The sequence below is a fragment of the Salmo salar genome, chromosome 16, assembly GCF_965601325.2.
Source record: "Salmo salar chromosome 16, fSalSal1, whole genome shotgun sequence".
Taxonomy (NCBI): Eukaryota; Metazoa; Chordata; class Actinopteri; order Salmoniformes; family Salmonidae; genus Salmo; species Salmo salar.
Window position 1 is genome coordinate 67105372 of NC_138306.1, and position 26800 is coordinate 67132171.

The 26800-nt window shown below is 42.3% G+C and overlaps 2 protein-coding genes across 4 annotated transcripts in view; both read left to right on the plus strand.

Annotated features, from left to right (window-relative positions):
- The window catches only part of LOC106574279 (double-stranded RNA-specific editase 1), a 28616-nt gene extending 17299 nt beyond the window's left edge, over positions 1–11317 (plus strand). The window contains exons 2-10 of the mRNA XM_082962833.1: positions 966–1040; positions 3084–4057; positions 5138–5252; positions 5555–5723; positions 5883–6037; positions 6131–6299; positions 7199–7380; positions 8712–8890; positions 9092–11317. Of these exons, the coding sequence (XP_082818959.1) occupies positions 966–1040; positions 3084–4057; positions 5138–5252; positions 5555–5723; positions 5883–6037; positions 6131–6299; positions 7199–7380; positions 8712–8890; positions 9092–9268 (2195 nt within the window). The 3' untranslated portion in view covers positions 9269–11317. The remainder of the gene's footprint in view (positions 1–965; positions 1041–3083; positions 4058–5137; positions 5253–5554; positions 5724–5882; positions 6038–6130; positions 6300–7198; positions 7381–8711; positions 8891–9091) is intronic.
- Positions 11318–20254: 8937 nt separating this feature from the next.
- On the plus strand, positions 20255–26792 carry LOC106574275 (centrosomal protein of 70 kDa). Of its 3 annotated transcripts, none has more exons than XM_014150064.3 (16): positions 20255–20506; positions 20725–20744; positions 21204–21306; positions 21798–21921; positions 23121–23301; positions 23567–23742; positions 23877–23936; positions 24063–24165; positions 24308–24471; positions 24615–24705; positions 24814–24984; positions 25217–25366; positions 25566–25734; positions 26244–26358; positions 26445–26524; positions 26620–26792. In XM_014150064.3, exons 2-16 carry the CDS (start codon positions 20736–20738, stop codon positions 26679–26681), a joined length of 1758 nt encoding a protein of 585 aa, XP_014005539.1. In that variant the 5' UTR covers positions 20255–20506; positions 20725–20735; the 3' UTR covers positions 26682–26792. The 3 variants fall into 3 exon arrangements, with proteins under 3 accessions (XP_014005539.1, XP_014005540.1, XP_082818960.1); XM_014150065.3 differs by having other exon boundaries at positions 20294–20506; positions 21207–21306; XM_082962834.1 differs by lacking the exons at positions 20255–20506; positions 20725–20744 and adding an exon at positions 20758–21067 and having other exon boundaries at positions 21207–21306.
- The last annotated feature ends 8 nt before the right edge of the window (positions 26793–26800 follow it).

Genomic DNA, 26800 nt, shown 5'->3' on the forward strand with positions numbered 1-26800 from the left:
CAATACCAAATAATGACAAAGTGAAAATAAAAACAGAAATACCTTATTTACATAAGTATAATGACACTTTGCTATGAGACTTGAAATTGACCTCAGGTGCATCCTGTTTCCATTGATCATCCTTGAGCTGTTTCTACAACTTGATTGGAATCCACCTGTGGTAAATTCAATTGATTGGACATGATTTGGAAAGGCATACACCTGTCTATATAAGGTCCCACGGTTGACAATGCATGTCTGAGCAAAAACCAAGCCATGAGGTCGAAGGAATTGTCCGTAGAGCTCCGAGATAGGATTGTGTCGAGGCACAGACCTGGGGAAGGATACCAAAATATTTCTGTAGCATTGGTGGTCCCCAAGAAGACAGTGGCTCCGTCATTCTTAAATGGAAGAAGTTTGGAACCACCAAGACTCTTCCTAGAGCTGGCCGCCTGGCCACACAGCAATCGGGGGAGAAGGGCCTTGGACAGGGAGGTGACCAAGAACCCGGTGGTCAGTCTGACAGAGCTCCAGAGTTCCTCTGTGGAGATGGGGGAACCTTCCAGAAGGACAACCATCTCTGCAGCACTCCACCAATCAGGCTTTTATGGTAGAGTGGCCAGACGGAAATCTAAACCTGTTTTTGCTATGTCATTATGGGGTATTTTGTGTAGATTGATGAGAGGGGGGGGGGGGGAATCAATCAATTTTAGAATAAGTCCGGAACGTAACAAAATGTGGAACAAAAAGTCAATTGGTCTGAATACTTTCGAATGCGCTGTATAGCAGGATATCTCTTGATTCCTTTCTGATGTGTGTGTGTGTGTGTGTGTGTGTGTGTGTGTGTGTGTGTGTGTGTGTGTGTGTGTGTGTGTGTGTGTGTGTGTGTGTGTGTGTGTGTGTGTGTGTGTGTGTGTGTGTGTGTGTGTGTGTGTGTGTGTGTGTGTGTGTGTGTGTGTGTCTCTGTCTGTCTGTCTGTCTTACAGGTCGAGCTGGTGTGAAGCAGCCCCGTAACCAGCCAAGGTTCTTCACCATGGAGGGAGATGAAGAAGAGAGCATGAGTGAGTTGCCCCCCCCCCCCCCCCCCATTTCACCACACTGGTCCCTCTACTTGCAGTCATGTTGATTTGCTTGTGAAGTGCTTACACATACTAATAGTAAAATATCCCTAGTTGTGCAAAACTATTTACTCGGTTATATGTTTTCAAGTTGGATACTGTTACCAATAACACCATATTATTGGAAGGAATCCAGGGAGGAGAATTGTAGGCCTATAGATGTATTAAATCTCCTCTTCCTGATTTTGTTTTTGTAGGATTGACCTTGAGAACGTGTCATCAGACTGGGTTTCCTGGCTCAGGAGGGTAGGATCAGAGTTTAAATCTCCCATTCAGGGGGAGATGAGGGGATATCTCCTGCGTTATTTCAGACCATTTTAAGAGACAGATTCTAAGCTTGACCCCCTGGTCCTCTTCTCAAAGCTTCTAAAGCCCCACGGAATACCTCCTCTAAGTTCTGAGAGCAGTTATAGTTCAGCCTTAAACTGCCTGCAACAAGCCTGGGAGGGTTATTGAGGAAAGGGTGCTCTTTCTATAGTCAAAATACAGGGTTTGGCAACAAAACATTTTTTTTCCAAGCCCAATGAGGCTTTTTCATGTTGTAAGGTACATAGAGGGAGAGGGGCTGTATGTGTCTATGCCCACAGTATGGAGCAGATGTTGAATTCAGTGCTTTGGCTGGCAGTGCTTTTTCCGCCAGGAACATCATGCAGATCCCATTACACACTTGACAGTTATGATGTTAGGACATGTTATGTGTTAGGACAACCCTAATCCTCCCGCTTCCCTATTACACCAAGCCCAACCCAGACGGGAGCTCGCTTGGATTACTGTGTTGGTCAGGGACGTCCTCGCTGCAGGGAGGGTTGTTGGCAGGCCGACGGGCAGACGTTGCCAAGGTTACTCGAGGGCTTTCTGGTGGATGTGTTTGTGTGTATGTGTGTCTGGGTCAGAACTGAGCATGGTTGGCGACGGACAGTGTTGTCGTGGCGTGGTCAATCACAATGCTCTGTTAAAAAAATCTCTTTCCCAACAGGGTTGTAATCACTACTCCCCTCTTGTTGTGCAGGGCGTTAGCCGCATTGTGTTTTTTACACTGTTTATATTTTCTCTTGCATGCTTGTTATTTACTTTACCACAACCACCAGCCTAGTCATTAAAAATAATATGATATATATACTTTGTAAACTTTGTTTTAGAAAATTATGATATACAGCTTGGTCCAGAGCTAAGTAAAATGAAAATAAAATTATTATTTGAATACATTTTTGACTGCAGTGGTGCATGAAAATCCCAGAAAACACTTTGTTTGTCTCTTTGCACGTCCGTTTTGGGAGGTGGCGATATCCTTATTTTGTCCCTCTTCTTTCCAAGCACCGTGGTCGCTACCTTCTTCTCTCCTCCTGCATTTTGTACAAGGATGTATTTAATCCCTGAGCGCCGAAAGGAGTAACCTATCGAGCTTTTGCTGGAGGATGTTATAAATGAAAATTTACACCAAGTTCCATCAGCTTTATAATCAGGACGTGGCGATATGTGTTCCCTCAACCACAGCTACACCTAATTTATTGATACCATGATTAATACAAGCCTTACAGTTTAATTGGTCATGCAGTCCTTCACAGGACATTTCTAGAAGTTTTGAGCCTGTTCTTCAATAACGCAGATGAATAGAATCACACTGAAATGTTTAGACATTTTGGTGGGGTTACTTTTATATTTACACTGACTATGTCTTTGGTAGTGCTTATTCTGAAAAATACAGAAATAAACAATGACGATTTTCCTCAGAAATCTGTCCTTTCATCAAGTTTTTTTCAGGCCCCCCTTTGATTGTATTGAAGGCTAATGTTGATACTAATATTATTGTGTATTTAACATACACTGTTTTCTGTAATGACTACTTATGACTCTTTGAAAATCTAACATACAAAGGAACACACATCACTTGTCCAGTTACAAAGAGAGATAAAGGAAGCTATAAATTTTACATTTACAAGATCCTGCAACGAAGGCGTTGTAAGTTACTCATTCTGGGCACCGCAGGTTCCAGCAGCACCGACGTTAAGGAAAACCGCAACCTGGACAACGTGGTCTCCTCCTCCAAGGAGGGGTTGGGGGGTGAGGGGGCAGCTCACCTCCCTAATGGGGGCACTGCAGGTTGTGGAGGGGGCAGGAAGCGTCCCTTAGAAGAGGGTAATAACGGGCATCACAATAACAAGTACAGGCCCAAGAAGCGTAAGAAAATGCCCGGGCCCATTCTGCCCAAAAATGCCCTGATGCAGCTGAATGAGATCAAGCCTGGACTGCAGTACAAGCTGCTGTCTCAGACCGGTCCGGTCCACGCGCCCGTGTTCGTCATGACTGTCGAGGTCAATGGGCAGCTGTTCGAGGGCTCCGGCCCCACCAAGAAGAAGGCTAAGCTCAACTCGGCTGAGAAGGCTCTGCGGTCGTTCGTTCAGTTCCCCAACGCCTCCGAGGCGCACATGGCAATGGGTCGGACGCTAACGGTCAACACAGACTTTACCTCCGACCAGGCTGACTTCCCGGACATGTTGTTTAATGGGTTTGAGACCCAGGCCCCTCCGGAGGAGTCTTTCTACCTGGGCTCTAACGGTACCAATGGCTCCTTCAGCTCCCTGGGACTAGTAGAGTACCCCCTGCTAGCGAACTCAGGTACTACCGGCCTGAGTCAGTCCTCGTTAGGCCTACCACCCACCCCCTCCGTCCCAGCCTTTGTCTCCCCCGCTATTGCCAAGAACCCTGTCATGATCCTCAACGAACTACGACCCGGGCTAAAGTACGACTTTGTGTCAGAGAGTGGAGAGAGCCACGCCAAGAACTTTGCCATGTCCGTGGTGGTGGACACACAGACGTTCCAAGGCTCAGGGCGCAATAAGAAGCTGGCCAAGGCCCGGGCGGCGCAGGCTGCTCTCTCTGCCCTCTTTAACATGCAACTGGACCAGACACCGTCCAGACAGCCCATACCCAGAGAGGGCCTGCAACTGCACCTGCCACAGGTAAGAACTACTACTGCTGACACCATGTTCACTAGGAGACTGTTGGATGCCATGCTTGTTTCATATGGTTATTTGAAAAGCTTTACTTTGAATGTATGGCATAGAATAGCACATAGTAAACTCATAATGCAGGACAAACTCCCTCTCCCCATCAAAAATCTTGTGGAGCAGTAGAACAATTGTAGTAGTAAACTCTATCTGGGTGGTTTAACCCCATAAAATAAGAGAGCAGTTGTCAAGATATGTCAGTTTGGTTCATCCTGCATCGCAGGAAGTATTCAGTGTTCACTTCCTATGAACTATTCTCAGTTTAATTGACTTAATGGTTTAACCAGCTCATTATAAGCCTCTGACAGGGCTTAATTGAAAAGGAGACGAGGCTTTGAGAGACAGTGGTGCATTACATCCTTGAATGTTCCACGCTGCATTGTGTACACTCAAATCTATTTACACGTCACTTAATCCCGTACCCCTAATCCCTCCTGCCTGAGATAACGACTGACGAGGCAAGGTAAATTAACTGTAATCTTAATTAACATCAGCTCCTGAATGCTATTCAAACATACCTATTGATTAGACAAGCTGCCTGCTCCGTTGGCCTGTTTTAGAGCAGATCAGTCAATGAAGCGGATGGATGATTTGCGTTGCAGCGTTTAAGCTCCCTGGTGTCTTGTCTGTCACTCATCCCTATCTAAACCCTTTTATCTGCAGTTGGCATGTCTGATCCCTGAAGAAGTAGGCACCTCTAATCTATTATACTGCACTAGCCTGTCTTCTGTTCTGCTACCTGAGCTTCAGTTTGAGAAAGCAGTGTCTCTTAGGGGTACCCTGGATTGTCATTGCCTCTGTGATTTCTAATGTACACATTCATGTGGAGGTTTTGGTTAGATTTTCAATTGATCATAGATGTTTCATCAGAGCTATATGATAAGCCAGAAGGTGATCGTCGTAACGTTTAAACTTCCCCAGGAACGTTCTATTCTGTCTGGGTTTAGTCTCTGGTTTTAAGGCCTCGGTTTTTCTTCTGATGTTATGATGCAGAACCTCGGTATCTCATGCTCTGCTCGGTGGTTGTTTCAGGTTCTAGCTGATGCTGTGTCCGGTCTGGTAGTTGACAAGTTCAGTGAGCTGACGGATAACTTCACATCCCCTCACGCACGACGGAAAGTCCTAGCAGGCATTGTCATGACAACAGGTACTGTTAGAATAACTTAATTTTTTTACTTCAACCTGATTGTTAATCTCTGACTCTCTGTCAAATCGAGAGAGCCCCGCTGGTGCTGCATGGATCACAACGGGGGGTTTCATTAGAGACTAATCACAAAAGATGTTTGCGTAATTTACATTGTAGATTAGGTATCAATTCACATTTCCTAGTTGATTTTATCACTGCATCATGAAACAAGAGGAACAAATGATATACTGTATTGATTAGACTATGTCGTTTATATACCATTTTAAACCATTTTTGTCTCACAATCCACACATCCCACCCAGGCACCGATGTCAAGGAGGCACAAGTGATCTGTGTTTCCACGGGGACCAAGTGTATTAACGGCGAGTACATGAGCGACCGCGGTCTGGCTTTGAATGACTGCCATGCTGAGATCATTGCTCGTCGTTCCCTCCTTAGGTACCTGTACGCACAGCTCGAACACTTCCTCAGGTAAGTCACTGTAACCACGGAGACTGGGTTAGTAGAAACTGACTGGTCAACAAGACAAAAAAAAAAGACATTTTACTGGAAGAAACAAATGCCAATGTAGAGAAACGGTTACCCTTTTCTTACCACGCGTTTGTCTGTCCGTCTGTCCGTCTGCCATAGTAACAACAGAGAGGAGCAGCAGAAGTCGATATTCACAAGGTGTGAGAACAAGCAGGGCTTCCGTCTAAAGGACAACGTGCAGTTCCACCTGTACATCAGCACGTCGCCCTGCGGAGACGCACGCATTTTCTCACCCCACGAGGCTGCCTTTGAGGGTGAGACTTCTCCCTAGGTGGCTCTTCTTCTTCTTCATTTTAAAAATGCTGCTTCTTCTTTTAAGGCTTATTTCCTTTTAATTTCGTCCACAGATCAGGGAGACAGGCACCCTAACAGGAAAGCTCGTGGTCAGCTGAGGACCAAGATAGAGTCTGGGGAGGGGACCATCCCTGTGAAAGTCAGTAACACCATCCAGACCTGGGACGGTGTACTGCAGGGAGAGAGGCTGCTCACCATGTCCTGCAGTGACAAGATCGCCAGGTCTGTATCTCTCTTTGACACCACTCCTTTTTGCTATGTCTACAGTTCAACAACCAGTCAAACTGTGACCATACAGAAGTTGTCTAGTCGTTTTCATGAAATGAAAATGTACATGTGATATTCATTAAAAACACCAACAATGTAAATCTACCATTTATGCCATTATTGTGAACTTTGTCCGACTTTTCACAAGTCAGAGATAGCCGCAAAGGCTTTTGCTTGAGCAAATCACATGAACAGAAAAAGCCCAGAGAACAAGCCCCGAATGAACAATCTAACAAACTTTACTGAGATCTAAAGTGTGTAATCAACAATATTGTTCATGATTACACACCTGCAGTTTGACGAGCTGTTACAGTTGCTAGGGCACTCCCAGCAGGGATGCCATTTCCGTGGAGATTAATCAAAGGGCTAATCACGGCTCCAGCATAATCACACCTGTAGCACTGCTCTGTTGGCAGAGTGATACACAAGTGATTGGGACTTGAGAAAGGGTAGCTAGCCTGAGGAATGCACTAATCAGAATCATCTGAATAGCATCTGACTCCAGGCAATAAACACCCTTCATCACTAAAAGTGGAGCTTAATGTTCGAAAAATAGGAAATGTCCAACAGAGAGGCTATTACATATTATTTTCTTCAACCCGGGTTGCATTATCAGGTGGACAAAAACCGGGTACAAGTAGACATTTTCAAATTCAACCTCCGCGTTCAGATTGATCAAAATGTTCAGGTTAAAATCCGAAATGTCGAGAGTTTTTGAACTTAGACTTGGGTCTTATTCGTATCTTGCGCTCAGGAACGTCTGTGCTTTGTGGTGGTGAGACTCAAAAGGTCATGTGACTCAAAAAGCAGTGCCTCCCTATGAACACCACCTCTCACTGCCGCCCTTCTCTCAGGTGGAACGTAGTTGGGATCCAGGGCTCTCTGATGTGTTACTTCACAGAGCCCATCTACTTCTCCAGCATTATCCTGGGCAGCTTGTACCACGCAGACCACCTCTCCAGAGCCATGTACCAGAGAATCGCTGACATTGAGGACCTGCCTCAGACGTTCAACCTCAACCGGCCACTTCTGAGCGGTAAGGGGTCTGGCTGTCGTCCTACTCGTCCTACATCCTGCTCCCACTTTGTTTATGTCAGACAGCAGCCCCTGGATTGTCCTGAAAAACATACAGTACCAGTCAAAAGTTTGGACACACCTACTCATTCAATTGTTTTTCTTTATTTGTTCTATTTTCTACATTGTAGAATAATAGTGAAGACATCAAACCTATGAAAGAACACATATGGATTCATATAGCCCTTACACTGCCTGGAGGTGTGTTGGTCATTGTCCTGTTGAAAAACAAATGATAGTCCCACTAAGCGCTAACCAGATAGGATGGTGTATCGCTGCAGAATGCTGTGGTAGCCATGCTGGTTAAGTCTGCCTTGAATTCTAAATAAATCACTAACAATGTCACCAGCAAAGCACCCCCACACCATCACACCCCCTCCTCCATGGTTCACGGTGGGAACTACTGTACACATGCAGAGATCATCCGTTCACCTAGAAATGGTGGTTGGAACCAAAAATCTAAAACATTTCCATTGCTCGTGTTTCTTGGCCCAAGCAAGTCTCTTCTTATTATTGGTGTCCTTTAGTAGTGGTTTCTTTGCAGCAATTCGACTATGAAGGCCTGATTCATGCAGTCTCCTCTGAACAGTTGATGTTGAGATGTGTCTGTTACTTGAACTCTGTGAAGCATTTATTTGCGCTGCCATTTCTGAGGCTGGTAACTCTAATGAACTTATCCTCTGCAGCAGAGGTACTGTAACTCTGGGTCTTCCTTTCCTGTGGCGGTCCTCATGAGAACCAGTTTCATCATAGCGCTTGAGTGTTTTTGCGACTGCACTGAAATTTTCCACATTGACTGACCTTCGTGTCTTAAAGTAATGATGGACTGTCGTTTCTCTTTGCTTATTTGAGCTGTTCTTGCCATAATATTGACTTGATCTTTTACCAAATAGGGCTATCTTCTGTATACCACCCCTACCTTGTTACAGCACAACTGATTGGTTCAAAGACATTAAGAAGGAAACAAATTCCACAAAATAACTTTTAACAAGGCACACCTGTTAATTGAAATGCATTCCAGGTGACTACCTCAAGAAGCTGGTTGAGAGAATGCCAAGTGTGCAAAGCTGTCATCAAGGCACAGGGTGGCTACTTTGAAGAATCTCAAATATAAAATTACTACATGATTCCATGTGTTATTTCATAGTTTTGATGTCTTCACTATTATTCTACAATGTATAAAATAGTAAAAAATTAAGAATAACCCTTGAATGAGGAGGTGTGTCCAAACTTTTGACTGGTACTATATATCTCACAAAGGAATCTTTTTATGTCACTTTCTCTTCTCTGCAGGAATAAGCAACGCAGAAGCACGGCAACCGGGTAAAGCTCCTAACTTCAGTGTGAACTGGGCTGTGGGAGACCAGGGGTTAGAGGTTATCAACGCCATGACAGGCAAGGACGACTTGGGACGGCCCTCGAGGCTCTGCAAGCACGCCCTCTACAGCCGCTGGGTGCGCCTATACTGCAAGGTAGGCTACTTAACCCGCACAACACCTTATATACTCTCAGGTAGCTGTAGCTGTGCGTGGCTGGGTAGTTGAGACGTATTATGTTCCAAGAACTCCATTTAAAAGGTTTAACATTCTGTTTGTTCACTTGATTGTTGAATCATTTCTTACTGTGTTTTTTGTTCTTGTCCAATTAAAACCTCTCCCTTCCTGCCTTTTTAGCTTTCACAGACTCTGAGAATCAAAGGTGCCAAACCCAGCTTGTACCATGACGCCAAACAGGCAGCGATGGAGTACCATGCTGCCAAGCAGACTCTGACCAAGGAGTTCCACAAGGCAGGACTGGGAGCCTGGGTCAAGAAGCCTATCGAACAGGACCAGTTCTCACTCCAGTCCTGAGTGGATTGTTTTCGTAGAAATAGAATGGCTGTGTTGTTCTAAAATGTGTATGGTTGTTGTCACGGGAGGAAGAGGAGGCTCAGATGAAGATACTACTCCTACCAGCTGTTTCGACTTTATTTGTTCCGTGTGTGGATGACGCTCACCCAACCCCTTGTTCCCTCTCCCGATCACTCCACTTTTCACCGTTGAGACATTGAATTTGGTTGAATTTTGTCTTGTTGTTTTTCCTCAATGACTCACTGTAAAGCCTTGTTTTCATTATTGTTGGCGTCAACAGAATGATTGTTATTGATGTTTTGTTAGTTTAATGTTGTTTATTCCACTTACACTAGTAACCTAACACGTGACATATGACAGCTGTACAACTGGAAACCTGGGATTTTTTAAACGGATTTTGTTGATTACATTTTATAAATCAATACATGCAAAAATCAACTGAAATCAGTTGGCTATCTACAGACAAACCTTGTCTACACTCACTGTATGATTATGCCAAATATATAGAAAGCGTTCAAGCTTACCTCCCAGTAGTGGTCATAACAATAACTATTTTGCTGTCTTTTTCCTAAGTATTAGTGTTGTGCCCGTTCCTCTTGTCTTGAAGGCTGATGTCCTCTCTTGCACTTTTCATGTGCAGTCTTTTCTTCGTTTCTGCTGTGAGATGTAAAGCATTGCACTGTCTGAGGACGATATGTTTGTTTGTTTTTGAATAGTGATAGATACGTGTGTTTTTTGATTCCAAAAATTTGATTGAGAATGCTTTCTGATAATGACATGTTTTATCTAAGTCTATCTGAAGTAGGCCTAATTAACTGCTGAAAAATATTTGATTCCTTTTTCCCTTTACAGTGAATGACATAAATTATACTAAAGTGCATATGGCCTTTGAAACGTACATTTTTATGGAAAGATATTCTTGCAGCGCGGTTATTTGCTATGCAATTGCAGAATGGCTCACACTCTAGTGGTTGCCAGACAGATGCAGTGGACTTTATGTACTGCTTTTTATTTGAACACACAGACAACATTTTGCTATCATCATGTAGCATTTGTTGGGAGCTTGACAAAAAAAACGACTGAAATTATTTTAGCTCATATTTAGCCATGACTGTTGAGGTAACTTGAGCTAATTTTATTTGTCTGTCATCATAAGCCTTACCTCACCAAAGATTATTTTTATTTGCTTTTTATTTCTTTAATCTGTAATGTTTGTTTGAACAAAGTTTCTGGTCACTTCATTTTGATTGCTGTGTTTTATACTGCTCAATGTCATCTCTGTGGACTATTTATTTTAAATGAATTGAAATGGATCCTTGTTTTAATGTAGCAATTTAAAAGTATGAAACTGTAGATCATTTTGACCTGTTCTGTGTCGTTTTTAACAATTAACATGTTACCAAAAAAAGAAAATATACCCAAAATGTATTTCTAACAGGCTCGGAAATGTTCATGTACAGTACTTTATCTAAGTATACTCATTGGAATCAGACAACTCTCGTGAAAAAGCCCATTTTGTAATTTTCCCCCCTTCTGTGTTGTCACACTTCTCATCCGCACTTGGCATGTTTTCTTATTTGTTTATTTTGAATAGAGTTGTAAGAATCCACAACAATCAAGGCAATTGCAGTTTTTGAAAGGGGACCAAGCACAACTTGTGATGTTTAAAAAAAACAACAAAAAAAACACTTGAACTGCATCAGTAGTGAATGGCTGGTTAACCATTGTGAATAACTTTTGATCACTCCCTCCCAACCTTTGGGTGCTATGAGGGGTCTGCTCTACGTATGTTTGCTTTCTCTGACCAAGTTTTGAGCGTTGACTGTGAACTTTGACCGGGTCTTTTGCCGTCCTGTAGTGGTTCATGCACCGTTTGATTGATGTGCCCAGTCCACTGTAGTCTCTAGAATAAGGACCCTAATGCATGAGCTCTCGCTATAAAGCATGAGGAAAAAATCAAATAAAACAAACCAGATAAACAAAAATCATACATGTAGAAAATGAGAAAAGACCTATAAATGAGAAATATAATAAACGGTAACATAGGTAGATGTTGTATATAGTTGTCTTTATTTCCTACACTATTTGCTGCCAAGTTCACTGCATTAAGTAATTTCTTATTTTTTATTTTTTTTTTAATATATATATATATATATTGACAATACAATACTTTTAAAACATGTAACAGAAATGTATGAAAAGTAAAAAGTGGCACTATGATGATTATATAGAAAATAGTGTAATAGCAATGGTGTTAACACAATGCTAGGCAGCTGCTCTGTTTGCATTAAACTGTCCAGTGAAAATCAAAATTTAAAAGCTTATATTCTGTTTGCTCATACCCAAATAATGATGTTGACTCGTCCTTTACTTGTAGTTGTGGACAAATAATACATTTGAGAAAACCCACTCAGTTAAACCCCATCTCAAAAAATGCTTGAAATTTGCTTGGAGAATGATATCATCCTCCTTGGCCGGGACAGGCCTGTCTGTGATTGGTCCAGCAGCTCTTTCCTTTTTACCCCCAAATTCTCTGGTGGGGAGAAGGAGTGTTAGCAAACAGGACAAAGCCTATACAACTATCTCGCCAGTCACTTCTATTTCAAATGTTGTGGTTTGTAAGAGTTGGCCTGCTGGCTGTTTAGAAGCAGTAAACTAGTATGCTAACGTTATCTATCGAGACTAACTTAGCTAGCTGTCTAGCCAACAAGAAAGCCAGCCAAAGTAGATCCTCCACACAACAACCATCTCGTCGTCCCCTTCTATTTTAAATCCTGTGGTTTGTAGTTAAATGTTGGATGTCAATGGGGAAACATAGTTTGCTGTGATTGACTGATATATGTAGCAGCAGTTAGCTAGCTAATTTACAGTAGCGCCTAGAAACCACAAACAAAAATACAGGAATAATGAAAGCAATGGACGGAAACGACTCACGCTTGTGAAATAATCACTGCTGTTATAGTAAAGTGACCTAGTAGTTCCATCATATTTCCAAATCCTGAACATCCATACTAGCTATTTGGGGGGGAAGGGTTAGCCCTGCTAGGCTGTGTGCAGCCCTGCCCCATATGGATTTGGTAGCTACTTTTTATATCCAAGTGTATGCTTTTTGTTGTTGTTGCCCAAACCACTCTGTTGTTTCCACTCAGGCCAAGCAGGGGCACATAGAAAATCAGCTTTTTAACATCCTTAATTATCATCTATTTCGTTCATATTTTAATTGAAGGTGGACTCAGCGATATGACATAGATGCAGAAAGTAAACTGCATAATGGGTCAATTTCTGCAACAACTAAAAGCGTTGAAGCGCGAGGTTCAATTTCTCCGCTGTTTTGGTCCTGTGGCTACCACGCTATACGCAGTGTGAAGCGAACCCGTGCACAAGCGCAGATACTGTGTGAGAGCGAAGTGTTGCATCTCGCTCATCTCAATATCTCCAGTTCTGCTTGTGGCAACGTCATTTCATTGGGTCTACCTTTAATTTTAGGTAAATATTTCATAGAAATCTGGAACGCAGGACGGAGACTTTAAATGTTATCTGGACAATCCCTTACACTATCTCCACATGAGGTGGTGCAGGGATGTTACTTTGTGTCATATCAGCCTCTTGCACCTGTGCTACATGAGAGCCAGATAATCTCCGCGTGGATTACCTGTCCTCTCTGCCTCAACAGGGAGCAAAACAAACAGAAAATAGAGCGAGAGAGACCTTCTCAATAATCAGGTTCCATGCCAATTCCGATTGTTGACACCTTTCTAAAAATAATTGACCAAATACAAAACAACAAAAAAGATTTGTTAGATGGAAATGTGGCAAATATGTTTGTTTTTTTGCCCATTACAGTTGTAAGAAATTAATGAATGAATGAAATTGACAAATGAAAGAATGATGCTGGGAAGTGGCTATGTGTCAAGGGGAAGTGGGATTAGTGGAGAGTGCTCTTCATGCTTTCCCCACTTTCATGTTTTATCTGCAAATTATGTTTCAGGAAGTTAAGTCTCTAAAAGGTGAAAAATAAAACGGTTCTCCGTCCATGACCTTGACAGATGTGACTGCTGGGAGATTTGTTGTAGCCCTCTCCTGTCTATTTCAGTTCATAGTATTGTAGAGACAATTCTCCAAAGTCCAAAACGATACATCAAGTTATATTATTGTAAAAGACAATACTCTTCAGTTAACAAATGTAAATATGCAGTATTATTTGGTTGTAGAATACGGTCAAAATGGAAGCTACTTTCTTGGCTTTCCAATAATATTGTGTCTATTAAATTGCATGACATTGATAATACAACATGGACATAAACTTACGTTCATATAGCTTCAATTTATTTTTGTTATACCTTGTGCATACTTTTGTAACACCCCCCCCCCCCCTTTATTTCCCACCTCCTGACTTGGATACAGTAGTGGTCCATCCTATTGAACATCTTTTTCATTTATCACAGCTCATTTGCCCTGACGATGATGATCAACCTCCATTACCCACCTAATGGAGCGGTGGACCCAACGTACATCCAGCACTAGTCCTTAACAGATGGTAAGGAAACAGACAGAACTCTACATCAGCAGTGTTTATCCTCCCCTCTTAGCCCCAGCCCCATGCACTGCACAATAAAAACTAAACTTGAGTTCCTAACAACATTCAGTTCCTATAGCAGCATTCCTAACAGCAGAAAGACATCCTCATCAGCAGTATAACACCCGCACTATAACCATACTGCTGTGTTGGCCTAATGTTAGTTTTGGGAGCATCTCATTCTCAACTGCAAATAGTGGTGATACAATGCTGACTTATATACAGTACGTTAGTCATTGGTCAGCAAAAGAGAAAGCTACAACAGAATGAACCAGTGTGCCATGCAAATAGCCTTAGAATAGATATCAGATGGCACATTACACGTTGCTTAGTTGTTTATTTCGTAGAATAAGTCTCCTGAGACTTGGAAGAACCGCAGAACAGAAGCCAATGCCATGCTTTCTGCTGAGGCTGCAGAAGGAAACACATTTCTACCATCAGGCCACATGAAACAGATGCCACCAAACTGTTTCATTTAAAACACAAGGACAGCATTAAAAGCTCTTTACATTAATTAACTGACACAAACTGAAGATAGGCGACTTGCAGTAGAAACAATAAACTACAATAAAAAACCTGCATCATTTAAAAAAAGATTATACAATCCCCAAGTACGTTTTTTTTTTTACAAAGAAGGATGCCAAATTCTACGTTGCAGAGCTGACCGTGGCATGAGGTGATGTGAATGTCAGCTTTTGGCATTTGAAATCAGGAGGCAATTGTTTGGCGACATTACGTGGCATTTAACTACATTTCAGATAACAACATGAGGTTAATTAACTAGTTCTTTGCAAAATATCTTACACTTTTAGAAGTGTCAAAGTAAATATTTATTGAGACAACATTGTTTTCCTCGAAATTTGAAGACATTTATTTATATGGCTGGTGGTAATGGTGGTTATCCAATATCCAGTATCCACTTTGCTCACAGGTATCATTCTATAGGGACCACCCATCTACCATGAATCATTAATCTAAGGCTGCGTTTACACAGGCAGCCCAGTTCGGATCTAATTCAGATTTGTTTTCACTAATTTGTCTTTTGATCAATCAGATCAGCTCGGTTCTATCCCAACAATATCAGAATTGGGCTGCCTGTGTAAACACAGCCTTATGTCAACAGGATTGGGCTACCTGTGTAAACACAGCCTTATGTCAACAGGATTCACACTAGTTCAAGGCTTAAATTTCCATTAAAATATTCTGCTTGGTGGACTTGATGTACAGTATGTGGGGACAGTGAGTAGCCATGGAGGCTCTTCGGATGGTTCTATTCCAACACTATGTATTTCCATATGGTATAGGGAAGGGATGACCTTTCCTTATTGCCTGTATGAACTCCAGTCTACCTTCCACAGGGAGGCAGGTGATGCCTAGAATGAATAAGGCCTACAGAAATTCTCTAGCTGAATTTGAAAGCCTCACAGCATTCACACATACTCTAGGGATAACATATGGTATTTCTTAGATGGTTCAGCTATATCCAATAGTCTCAAGTGGTTGTTTACTGTATCTGACCACTGTTTTTTTCATCACCACATTGGCCAATAAGGGAGACATCAGGTAATGTACAATATTCATATTTTTTTGCCTGCCAAAAGAATAATTAAAAAACAGACCGTCTGTTTATTCACGAGTATACTGTATGGGTGATAGTGTGGCGGCTAAGATTTGCATTTTGACCTTCTTGAGACAATTACAGGCTTGCCCTTTCTCCAGTGTGGCTGTCCAGTGACGGGAGAAAGACATCAAATGCCACCAGCTTGCACCAGCTCGTGTGTAAGAGGTTGACAGATATCCTTTTAGTCTCTTTCTTACTAACATTATTATCTTAGGGCAGAGTGATTTTCAAATGTCCATACTGTGTTTTAGTCTATGAAATTATTGATAAAATTCATACCTAGTAGTCAGTGGAGGCTGCTGAGGGGAGGACGGCTCAAAATAATGGCTGGAAAGGAGCGAATGGAATGGAATCAAACCATTTGTTTGACCAAAAATATAAATGCAACATGTAAGGTGTTGGTCCCATGTTTCCTGAGCTGAAATAAAAGATCCCAGAAATGTTCCATATGCACAAAAAGCTTATTTCTCTCAAATTGTGTGCACAAATTTTGTTTGAATCCCTGTAAGTGAGCACTTCTCCTTTGCCAAGATAATCCGTTCAACTGACAGGTGTGGCATATCAAGAAGCTGATTAAACAGCACTACCATTACACAGGTGCACCTTGTGCTGGGGACAATAAAATGCCACTTTAAAATGTGCAGTTTTGTCACACAACACCATGCCACAAATGTCTCAAGTTTTGAGGAAGTGTGCAATTGGCCTGCTGAATGCAGGAATGTCCACCAAAGCTGTTGCCAGACATAGTACATTTGCAAAGTATTTTACTTTTTCCACATTTTGTTAGGTTACAGCCTTATTCTAAAATGGATGAAATAGTTTTCCCCCCCTCATCAATCTACACACAGTAACCCATAATGACAAAATCTAAAACAGGTTTTTAGAAATTTTAGCAAATTTCAGCAAAGTATTCAGACCCTTTACTCAGTACTTTGTTGGAGCGCCTTTTGCAGTGATTACAGCCTCAAATCTTCTTGGGTATGATGCTACAAGCTTGGCACACCTGTATTTGGGGAGTTTCTCCAATTCTTCTCTGAAGATCCTCTCAAACACTGTCAGGTTGGATGGGAGCGTCAGTGCACAGCTATTTTCAGGTCTCTCCAAAGATGTTTGATTGGGTTCAAGTCCAGGCTCTGGCTGGGCCACTCAAGGACATTCAGAGACTTGTCCCAAAGCCACTCCTGCATTGTCTTGGCTGTGTGCTAAGGGTCGTTGTCCTGTTGGAAGGTGAACCTTTGCCCCAGTCTGAGGTCCTGAACATTTGGGAGCAGGTTTTCATCAAGGATCTCTCTGTACTTTGTTCTGTTTCATCAGACCAGAGAATCTTCTTTCTTATAGTCTGAGAGTCCTTTAGGTGCCTTTTGGCAAACTCCAAGTGGGCTGTTATGTGCCTTTTACTGAGGATTGGCTTCCGTCTGGCCACGCTCCCATAAAGGCTTGATTGGTGGAGTGCTGCAGAGATGGTTGTCCTTCTGGAAGGTTCCCCCATCTCCACAGAGGAACTCTGGAGCTCTGTCAGAGTGACCATCGGGTTCTTGGTCACTTCCCTGACCAAGGCCCTTCTCCCCTGATTGCTCAGTTTGGCCGGGCGGCCAGCTCTAGGAAGAGTCTTGGTGGTTCCAAACTTCTTCCATTTAAGAATGATTTAGGTCACTGTGTTCTTGGGGACCTTCAATGCTGCAGACATTTTTTGGTACCCTTCCCCAGATCTGTGCCTTGACACAATCCTATTTCAGAGCTCTACGGACAATTCTTTTGACCTCATTGCTTGGTTTTTACTCTGACATGCATTGTCAACTGTGGGACTACAGTGAGAGAAAAAAGTATTTGATCCCCTGCTGATTTTGTACGTTTGCCCACTGACAAAGAAATGATCAGTCTATAATTTTAATGGTACGTTTATTTGAACAGTGAGAGACAGAATAACAACAACAAAAATCCAGAAAAATGCCAAAAATGTTATAAATTGATTTGCATTTTAATGAGGGAAATAAGTATTTGACCCCTCTGCAAAACATGACTTAGTACTTGGTGGCAAAACCCTTGTTGGCAATCACAGAGGTCAGACGTTTCTTGTAGTTGGCCACCAGGTTTGCAAACATCTCAGGAGGGATTTTGTCCCACTCCTCTTTGCAGATCTTCTCCAAGTCATTAAGGTTTCGAGGCTGACGTTTGGCAACTCAAACCTTCAGCTCCCTCCACATATTTTCTATGGGATTAAGGTCGGGAGACTGGCTAGGCCACTCCAGGACCTTAATGTGCTTCTTCTTGAGCCACTCCTTTGTTGCCTTGGCTGTGTGTTTTGGGTCATTGTCATGCTGGAATACCCATCCACGACCCATTTTCAATGCCCTGGCTGAGGGAAGGAGGTTCTCACCCAAGATTTGACGGTATATGGCCCCGTCCATCGTCCCTTTGATACGTTGAAATTGTCCTGTCCCCTTAGCAGAAAAACACCCCCAAAGCATAATGTTTCCACCTCCATCTTTGACGGTGGGGATGGTGTTCTTGGGGTCATAGGCAGCATTCCTCCTCCTCCAAACACGGCGAGTTGAGTTGATGCCAAAGAGCTCCATTTTGGTTTCATCTGACCACAACACTTTCACCAGTTGTCCTCTGAATCATTCAGATGTTCATTGGCAAACTTCAGACGGGCATGTATATGTGCTTTCTTGAGCAGCGGGCGCTGCAGGATTTCAGTCCTACACGGCGTAGTGTGTTACCAATTGTTTTCTTGGTGACTATGGTCCCAGCTGCCTTGAGATCATTGACAAGATCCTCCTGTGTAGTTCTGGGCTGATTCCTTACCTTTCTCATGATCATTGCAACTCCACGAGGTGAGATCTTGCATGGAGCCCCAGGCCGAGGGAGATTGACAGTTTTTTTGTGTTTCTTCCATTTGCGAATAATCGCACCAACTGTTGTCACCTTCTCACCAAGCTGCTTGATGATGGTCTTGTAGCACATTCCAGCCTTGTGTAGGTCTACAATCTTGTCCCTGACATCCTTGGAGAGCTCTTTGGTCTTGGCCATGGTGGAGAGTTTGGAATCTGATGGATTGATTGCTTCTGTGGACAGGTGTCTTTTAGACAGGTAACAAATTGAGATTAGGAGCACTCCCTTTAAGAGTGTGCTCCTAATCTCAGCTCGTTACCTGTATAAAAGACACCTGGGAGCCAGAAATCTTTCTGATTGAGAGAGGGTCAAATACTTATTTCCCTCATTAAAATGCAAATCAATTCATAACATTTTTGACATGCGTTTTTCTGGATTTTTTTTTGTTATTCTGTCTCTCACTGCTCAAATAAACCTACCATTAAAATTATAGACTGATCATTTCTTTGTCAGTGGGCAAACGTACAAAATCAGCAGGTGATCAAATACTTGTTTCCCTCACTGTACATATAGGCAGTTGTGTGCCTTTCCAAATCATGTCCAATGAATTGAATTCACCACAGGTGGACTCCAAACAAGTTGTAGAAACATCTCAAGGATAATCAATGGAAACAGGATGCACCTGAGCTCAATTTCGAGTCTCATAGCAAAGGGTCTGAATACTTATGTAAATAAGGTATTTCAGTTTTACATTTTTTATAAATGTGCTAACATTTATAAAAACCTGTTTTAGCTTTGTCCTTATGGGGTATTGTGTGTAGATTGATGAGGGAAGAAATGTATTTAATCTATTTTAGAATAAGGCTGTAACGTAACAAAATGTGGAAAAGGGAAGGGGTCTGAATACTTTCCTAATGCACTGTAATTGAATGTTAATTTCTCTACCATAAGCCTCCTCCAATGTCATTTTTGAGAATTTGGCAGTACGTCCAACCTACCTCACAACCGCAGACCATGTGCACGGCATTGTGTGAGTGAGTGGTTTGCTGATGTCAACATTGTGAACAGAGTGCCCCATGGTGTTGGTGGGGTTATGGTATGGGCAGGCATAAACTACGGACAACGAACATAATTGCATTTTATCGATGGCAATTTGAAGGCAGAGATAACGTGACAACATCCTGAGCCCCATTGTCTTGTCATTCATCAGCTGCCATCACCTCATGTTTCAGCATGATAATACACAGCCTCATTTGTGCACAATATGTGCACAATTACTGAACGCTGAAAATGTCCCAGTTCTGCCTGCATACTCACCAGACATGTCATCGATTTAGCATGTTTGGGATGCTCTGGATATACGTGTACGTCAGCGTTGTCCAGTTGCCGCCAATATCCACCAATTCGCACAGCCATTGAAGAGAAGTGGGACAACATTCCATAGGCCACAATCAACAGCCTGATCAACTCTATGCGAAGGAGATGTGTCATGCTGCATGAGAAAAACAGTGGTCACACCAGATACTGACTGGTTTTCTTATATGAACTGCAACTCAGTAAAATCTTTGAAATTGTTACATGTTGTGTTTATATTGTTGATACCATTCCAATAATAGCGCTCCAGCCATTACCACGAACCTGTCCTGCCCAATTAAGGTGCCACCAATGATAAGGTTATTTTGAGATTTATAGATGGCTTTATTCAACTGGAGCAAGTTTGACATATCGTGTGTCAAGATGCTCATTGCATCTTGCTTTCAATAGTAAAAAGGTCAGTAATCATAATTGCTTTAATTCATAAACTATTCTTTGTCATATTACCCGATGTCGAATATGCCAAAGAATAGTTTGTGAATTAAAGCTATTATGATTACTGACCTTTTTACTATTGAAAGCAACTTGCAATGAGCATCTTGACACACGATATGTCAATTACCTGCGCAGCGTGACTGCAATAAAACGATATGGAACGTATTTTTAAGGTTGACGTGTTCGGTTAGTGGAACTGAGAAACCAAACTCGCCAGTGTCTGAGAAAAATCTGGCTTCACCAATCAAAATCCAACATCAACTATCCCCTACATTTTGCTTTATTTTATTGGTTGAAACGGTCCACAATAAATTCTACTTTACTTCCGCGCTTTTGGTTTGAAATTTGGGAACTGACATTTTTGGAGAAGCCAATCATCACAACAAGCACATACATGGTGAATATGTTATGTCCAAACGTTATTGTAGGAAATTAGTATTCAGAATGTTTTAGGAATTCTATCTTTTGTTTGGTGAAACATGCAATACTTGGCTAACTAGTTAGCAACGTAGATTGCTAGCTAGCTAACAGTAGATAGCTATCTAGGTAGCCTATGTGTTCAACATCACTGCTATCTCAGCTAGCTAGTAAACTAACCTATTTTCACCTCTGCAGGTGGAGAAGAGATGGAACAGGTATTACAACTATTTGTGTTTGTGTGTTGTCATGGTGGTGGTCTCAAAGGGGGACCAAGTAATTCGATAACCCCATATAACGTTAAGCGTTGACTGGGGGGGAGGGTACAGTAGCCGGCTGACACACCGACACCCTCCTGTCAAATAGAAGATGGAGCAAGAGGAACGCTTAGAATTTCTTTATCTCATCAGGAACAGACAGGGTGGTGTGCATAGCCTAAAGTGTATAACATACTGAGGAAATGGATAGGGAGAACACAAATGCTGTGTTTCATTCAAGAGACAAAACATACGTGTTTCTGTGGACCTACAGCCAGTTTCAGGTAGAGCAGAGCTCATATTAAGCATTGCATGAATTTTTTTAATAATTGGGAATAATCTGCATCATACTACATTCTTTGTGTGTTGTATTGTAATGGACTGTGTGATGTGGTGGTTTTGCTGTGTGTTTGGACCTAGCAGCAGGAGCAGACAGAGTGGGATGCTGTGAACAGACTCCTCCAGCACCATGGGTTCAAGCCGGTTCACTTTGCTGATCCCGTCGCGAATAAGAACCTTGCAGGTAATGGTTTAGTATGGTTTTTGTATCATCTTCTTGCTGTAACATTCTGAACTGTCACATCTTAGCTAAATGTCTTAACTCACTTCTTGGATCATGTTGAACAAGTCTATAAGGAGGAGTGTTAATGTTTTAGACCGCTGAACATTCTACAGTCTGTCTTGTGTTTCTGTGTGTGCAAATAATGAATAATTATTGGCTCTAGGTGTGCATTGTCTCGTCTAAGTTAGCACTCAAACTCACCCCTCTGTGTGATGAGCCTTTTCCCAAAGGGAAACCATTTGGCGCATGCATTGCTCCTATTCTACTTACTGGCTCTTCTATTTCCGGTAGGCTGCCAGCCAGGGTCTCAATGTTTCTGGCTAGTTTTCTCAATGTTATTTAGTGAGGCAGTGGTCATGGTGCCCAAACAATATAGGCCTATAAGTAAAAAGAACTGGAAGGAAAATGGACAATAAGATATTCTACTTTAATGTGTGTCATCTTGCTCATAGACTTGGTTCTTCTGGAGAAGAAGTCGGCCTGTGACATCAGGACTATGCTGCGGACGATGCTTACAGACTCGGAGAGGAGACAGACCTTGATTCAGGAGCTCATCCAGTCCAACAACCAACTTAAGTAGTTATAAAATTCATATTAAATGGTTATATTTATCATTTTAGACACTCACGGACATGCAGAACATTGCTTTTCCAGTATGTAGGAAACCTCACTTCTTGAAGCCAAATTTTTTTGAACCCACAGTTACTTGATCCTGTTTCTAACCTCGCAAAAAATTCCTCCATCACCTTATATGATTATTAGAATAATCTCCATGTCAGAAAGAAATATGTTTTTGTCAGATCTGTTGTTCATCCATCTACCTAATAATATAGATCCGTGATCATGTGCCTGCCAGCTGTTGTCACACAATAGTCTTAGTGGACATGAGTAGTAAGCCTAATACAGTGAGACAGAGAGGGGTAAGAGGTAGACATGGGGCCGGCTTACACCAGCTGCTCAGCCAGCAAGTGTTAACCATTGGGGCGTGACGGAGGGAGATCACCTAGCCTGAATATCAATCTATCACCATGTTAAGCCTGTCTGTCAGAGACCCTCTCTTTTAGCCTGGAATTCAATCTGATATGGTATTTTTTCCCCCAAAACATCAGTTTGGATTCCAGTCTACCTCACTTTAGCTTCTCTCCTGGAAAGATAATTGATGGTTTTTGACTATGTTTTTTTTAGGATAGGTTATTGATGTATCTGACGAATCAATATATGATTGAAAGTTGGATTTTATATTTCATATTGTTGATCACTTGAATAATTATGTATATTCTCTTAACCATTATTTCCTGCGAAAGATCTTCAGTTTGATATGTACTTATCCCAATTAGTTCAATATGGCCCTCCTCAATTTTTATTATCCAATAAAATAGGAGGGCGGCAGGTAGCTTAGCGGTTAAGAGCGTTGGGCCAGTAACCCGAAAAGTCACTGGTTCGAATCTGGAGCTGACTAGGTGAAAAATCTGTCTGTGCCCTTGTGCAAGGCACTTAACCCTAATTGGTCTTGTAAGTCACTCTGGATAAGAGCGTCTGCTAAATGTTCCAATGTAAATGTAGGATTACATAGGATTATTAAATCCTATCAAGCATTTAGTAAGGGTTAATTGTGTGCCCCAAAGGAGTAGGTTAAGTGTGTGTCCTAAAGGAGTAGTAGCAATGCTTCGAAGTGTGAAATTTCTGTCTTTGTGTTGCTTTACAATTATCTGTATTGTATCATAATCCATTATACCTGCCAGCTTTAAGTAAAGTGTTACCGGTGTTTGTTCCAGAGAGGAGGCTCAGCAGCACATTAGCCGCGCTGCCCGTCAGTCCCAGAGGGTGACTGAGTTGGAGGGAGTTCTGGACGGGGTGAAGAGCAAGCTGCAGGACCTGGAAGACAGTTACATTGGCAAGGCCGCGCAGCAGCACAGCAAAGTGCACCAACTTCAGCAGGACACGAGAGATGCACAGGTAGGTAGTGCCCTGGAAATAGCCAGGGCTGGTTTACCAGCAGACACAGATTAAGTCTAGTCCTGGACTAAAAAGCACTTTCAATTGAGATTCTCTATTTAGCATGCTTTTTAGTCTAGGTCGAGGCTTAATCTGTGTCTGGGGAACTAGCCACAAGAGTTGGGCACTAATATTTATTTTCCGACAGCACATGATATCCCCTGATTATACTGTAACTTTCTTGTTTGTCTTTTCTTGTTTTGTTTGTCTGCTCTGCCGCTGGTAGAAATGGGGCCAGGGCCTGGAGCAGAAGCTGTCTGAGGAGAAAGATGTGGTTTCCCAGCTACAGAGGAAGCTCTACTTCACTGTGACAGAGGAAGAGAGGCGGGTTGCTAGGCAGAACCAGGTGTTTCAGCAGATCCACAAGAGATCAGCTCGGCCCAGCTCACCAGTGGACCAGCAGTAAGATAAACCGCTGCTGTCGTTAAGACCATAGATTAGGATTCATAATACAACATTTTACCCTTGCTTAACAAAATTATTATAGATTTATGGCTGGAAGTTATAGGATTTCAAATACCTTTCTTTTCCATCAGGGTGTTGGATGTAATTGACATCTATGAGGCCCAAATGGAACAGCTCCGCGACGATATCAAGTAAATATTGTATAGACAATGTTATTTTCAATGTTTTGCATCATTTTTATGACAACACCCTTTCTCACTGTAAGACTAAAGAAAAGTAGACGGATGTCACTAACCAACCTTTACTTCTTCCCTCAGGTCCCTCAAAGCAGATTCTGGGGGATCACAAACATCTGACCAATCGCAGAGCAGCATGAGAATCACCACCGGGGTCTCCCCCAATCACAAAGCTCTCCTGAAGGTGACTTCCTGTACTTTTCGAACATGAACACCAGAACTCTTCATGGTTCTGGATGACTTGTCTTGAACAGTGTAACAACTGTTCCTCTTCCCCACATTCCATGATCATGATCTTAGTTCTGAATCTTACTTCTCCCCAATAGTCCTATCAGGAACAGTTAAAGGACACCAAAGCTCAGAGGGAGGAGCTTAGGAATGAAATTCAGCAGTTGAAGCAAGACTTGGAATCTAGGCCCACAGTGAAAGAGCTGAAGTCATACAAAGAACTGAGACGCATGGACAGACTTATTCGCCAGAGTAACATGAGGTGGGGAAAAAAATTACGCAACTGTCATTCTTCTTGGATATGACGAGCACCACAGCTTAACCCCATAGTTAACCCCTTCCTTACCTTAACCTAGAATGCTGCCTGTCCTATTGGTAGTCATATCACCTTTACCTACACCCCAGGTCTGCTCAGGAGTTTAAAGAGGAGGAGAGGGCTGCTCTGAGTAACCAGGAGGTGGTGAAGGCAAAGGCCTTGGCTGCCAGACACGAGAAGGTACTCCGTTTATCTCCCCTTGTCTAAAGCGGGAGCGAGTATCAACTCACTTTACTTTATGTTTTTGATTCAGACTTTGCTGGACTATTTGTCTTACCTGACTTTCAGGTTCTGAATGACATCAGAGCGGTTTTGACTACTTCCGGGGCTCCACTGAGGCTCCATAGACCGAGGCCATCAACCAGCCATCCGCTGTCCAACAGGGCCTCAGAGATGGTCGAGTTTGACGAACTCCTCTCCACTCTGGAGATGTGGGCTGACCAACTGGCTTCACTGAAGGTGAGAGCTGACTGACTGTCTATAAAGCGCATCTAACATGTATGCAGCCAGGTCCAATAGTCCAGTGTCAACTTGCCCTGTCACTGAAAGCCAGAGTTGAAGAACTCTTCATATCTACAACATCTGTTTTCTGTGATATGTATGGCTAGAATAGGCTTTAACCACGTCTGTTTATCATTGTCTCTCGTCTAGAGACCCAAGTCTTTACTTGTCTGTCTCTTTGTGTGCTTAGGACCTGCACTGTGCCCTGAGTAAGTTGATGCTGAGACTGTTACCATGGCAGCCAGCAGGCCCTACTAGTCTTATGGAAAGTGTTCGAGTGGAGGACCTTATGCTACTGGTGGACACTCTGCTAGAGGAGACCAACTCTGGGGAGGATAAGGTTGGTAGTCCTGGTTTACAGCAACCATGGAAATTACAGCTCAACTTTAGATGAGGCAAAACATTATACCTCAGATCATTTCTCATGTACAATGTTTGTGATAGTGATATTGTCCAATTCTTTTTCTTAATAAAAATGTATGAAAAATTGTGTGTATAGGTGAAAGCCGAACTCTTTATGTGAAACTAACTCTAACCAGGTGCTGAGGAGCCCCACTAAGAACACTCTCCAGTCCATGGTGTCCCACTTCCAGAAGCTGTTTGATATAACCTCCCTCAGCGGGGTGTATCCACGTATGAACGAGGTCTACACCAGGCTTGGGGAGATGACCAACGCTATGAGGAATCTCAGGGACATCCTGGCCCTGGGTAGGACTGTGTCTAACTCATGAGCTATTCTACAGCACATACTGTACTGGTCAATTCATGTTCTCCAGAACATGCACTGAACAAAAATAAAAATGCAACAATTTTAAAGTTACAGTTCATACAAGGAAATCATTCAATTGAAATAAATGAATTAGACCTTCATCTCTGGATTTCACATGACTGGGAATATAGATATGCATCTGGTGGTCACAGATACCTTAACTGCACATTTTAAGGTGCACCTGTGTAATGATCATGCTGTTTAATCAGCTTCTTGATATGCCACACCTGTCAGGTGGATGGATTATCTTGGCAAAGGAGAAATGCTCATTAACAGGGATGTAAACAAATTTGTGCACAACTTTTGAGAGAAATAAGAATTGTGTGTATGGAACATTTTATTTCAGCTCATGAAACCAACACTTGACATGTTGTGATTATATTTTAGTTCAGTATACTTGGCTGAGGGATGTAATTCATTTCTTTCTTCTAACACAATTTAATTTCAGATGACAGAGCACCCCTTAGTGAGGTGGTAAACCAGGTAGCCAGTCTGGTTAATTCCCCAGAGGCCACGGTTGGCCACGAGCTCCACGTCCTCCTGGGAACCAATGATATTGACAGGTACAAGCAGCAGAATTTATGTTGAGTAATGTGTTAATGTAATAAAATGTGCCTATTGTCTGGGGTTAAATATGTGTGCTTGTCAGTATTATTTTGAAGGTAAAGGAACATGAGGTGTTCTTCCCTGCATTCTACTTTTTGGTTCAGGAGCTGCTCCAGACTCTAGGTAGGGAAATGTTATTACCATCCAATAATGCATTTGTTTGAAATCGTTTACTGATCATGTGGTTATTAGTACGTCTATTTTGGTTGATCTTACAGATGTGGACTGTCTGGATGACATCATGCCCGTTCTGAGGTCATTAAAGTCAAGAGCAGAGTAACACCGGTGCTTTGTAATTATGTAACAAAGCCTTTTATGTTTTGTGTATTTGCTGGAGTGATTTTATGGAGTTCTACTTTTGATATGTAAATAAACATGAATTAATACCTCATCCAACAA

What these genes read in the sequence shown, in the direction of transcription:
- LOC106574275 (XM_082962834.1), top strand. Translation starts at nt 20,987, where the DNA reads ATGGATAGGGAGAACACAAATGCTGTGTTTCATTCAAGAGACAAAACA. An exon ending in ATCACAAAGCTCTCCTGAAG is followed by an intron (nt 24,166 to 24,307) that starts GTGACTTCCTGT and finishes TCTCCCCAATAG; the next exon opens with TCCTATCAGGAACAGTTAAA. An exon ending in GGAACCAATGATATTGACAG is followed by an intron (nt 26,359 to 26,444) that starts GTACAAGCAGCA and finishes TGTGCTTGTCAG; the next exon opens with TATTATTTTGAAGGTAAAGG.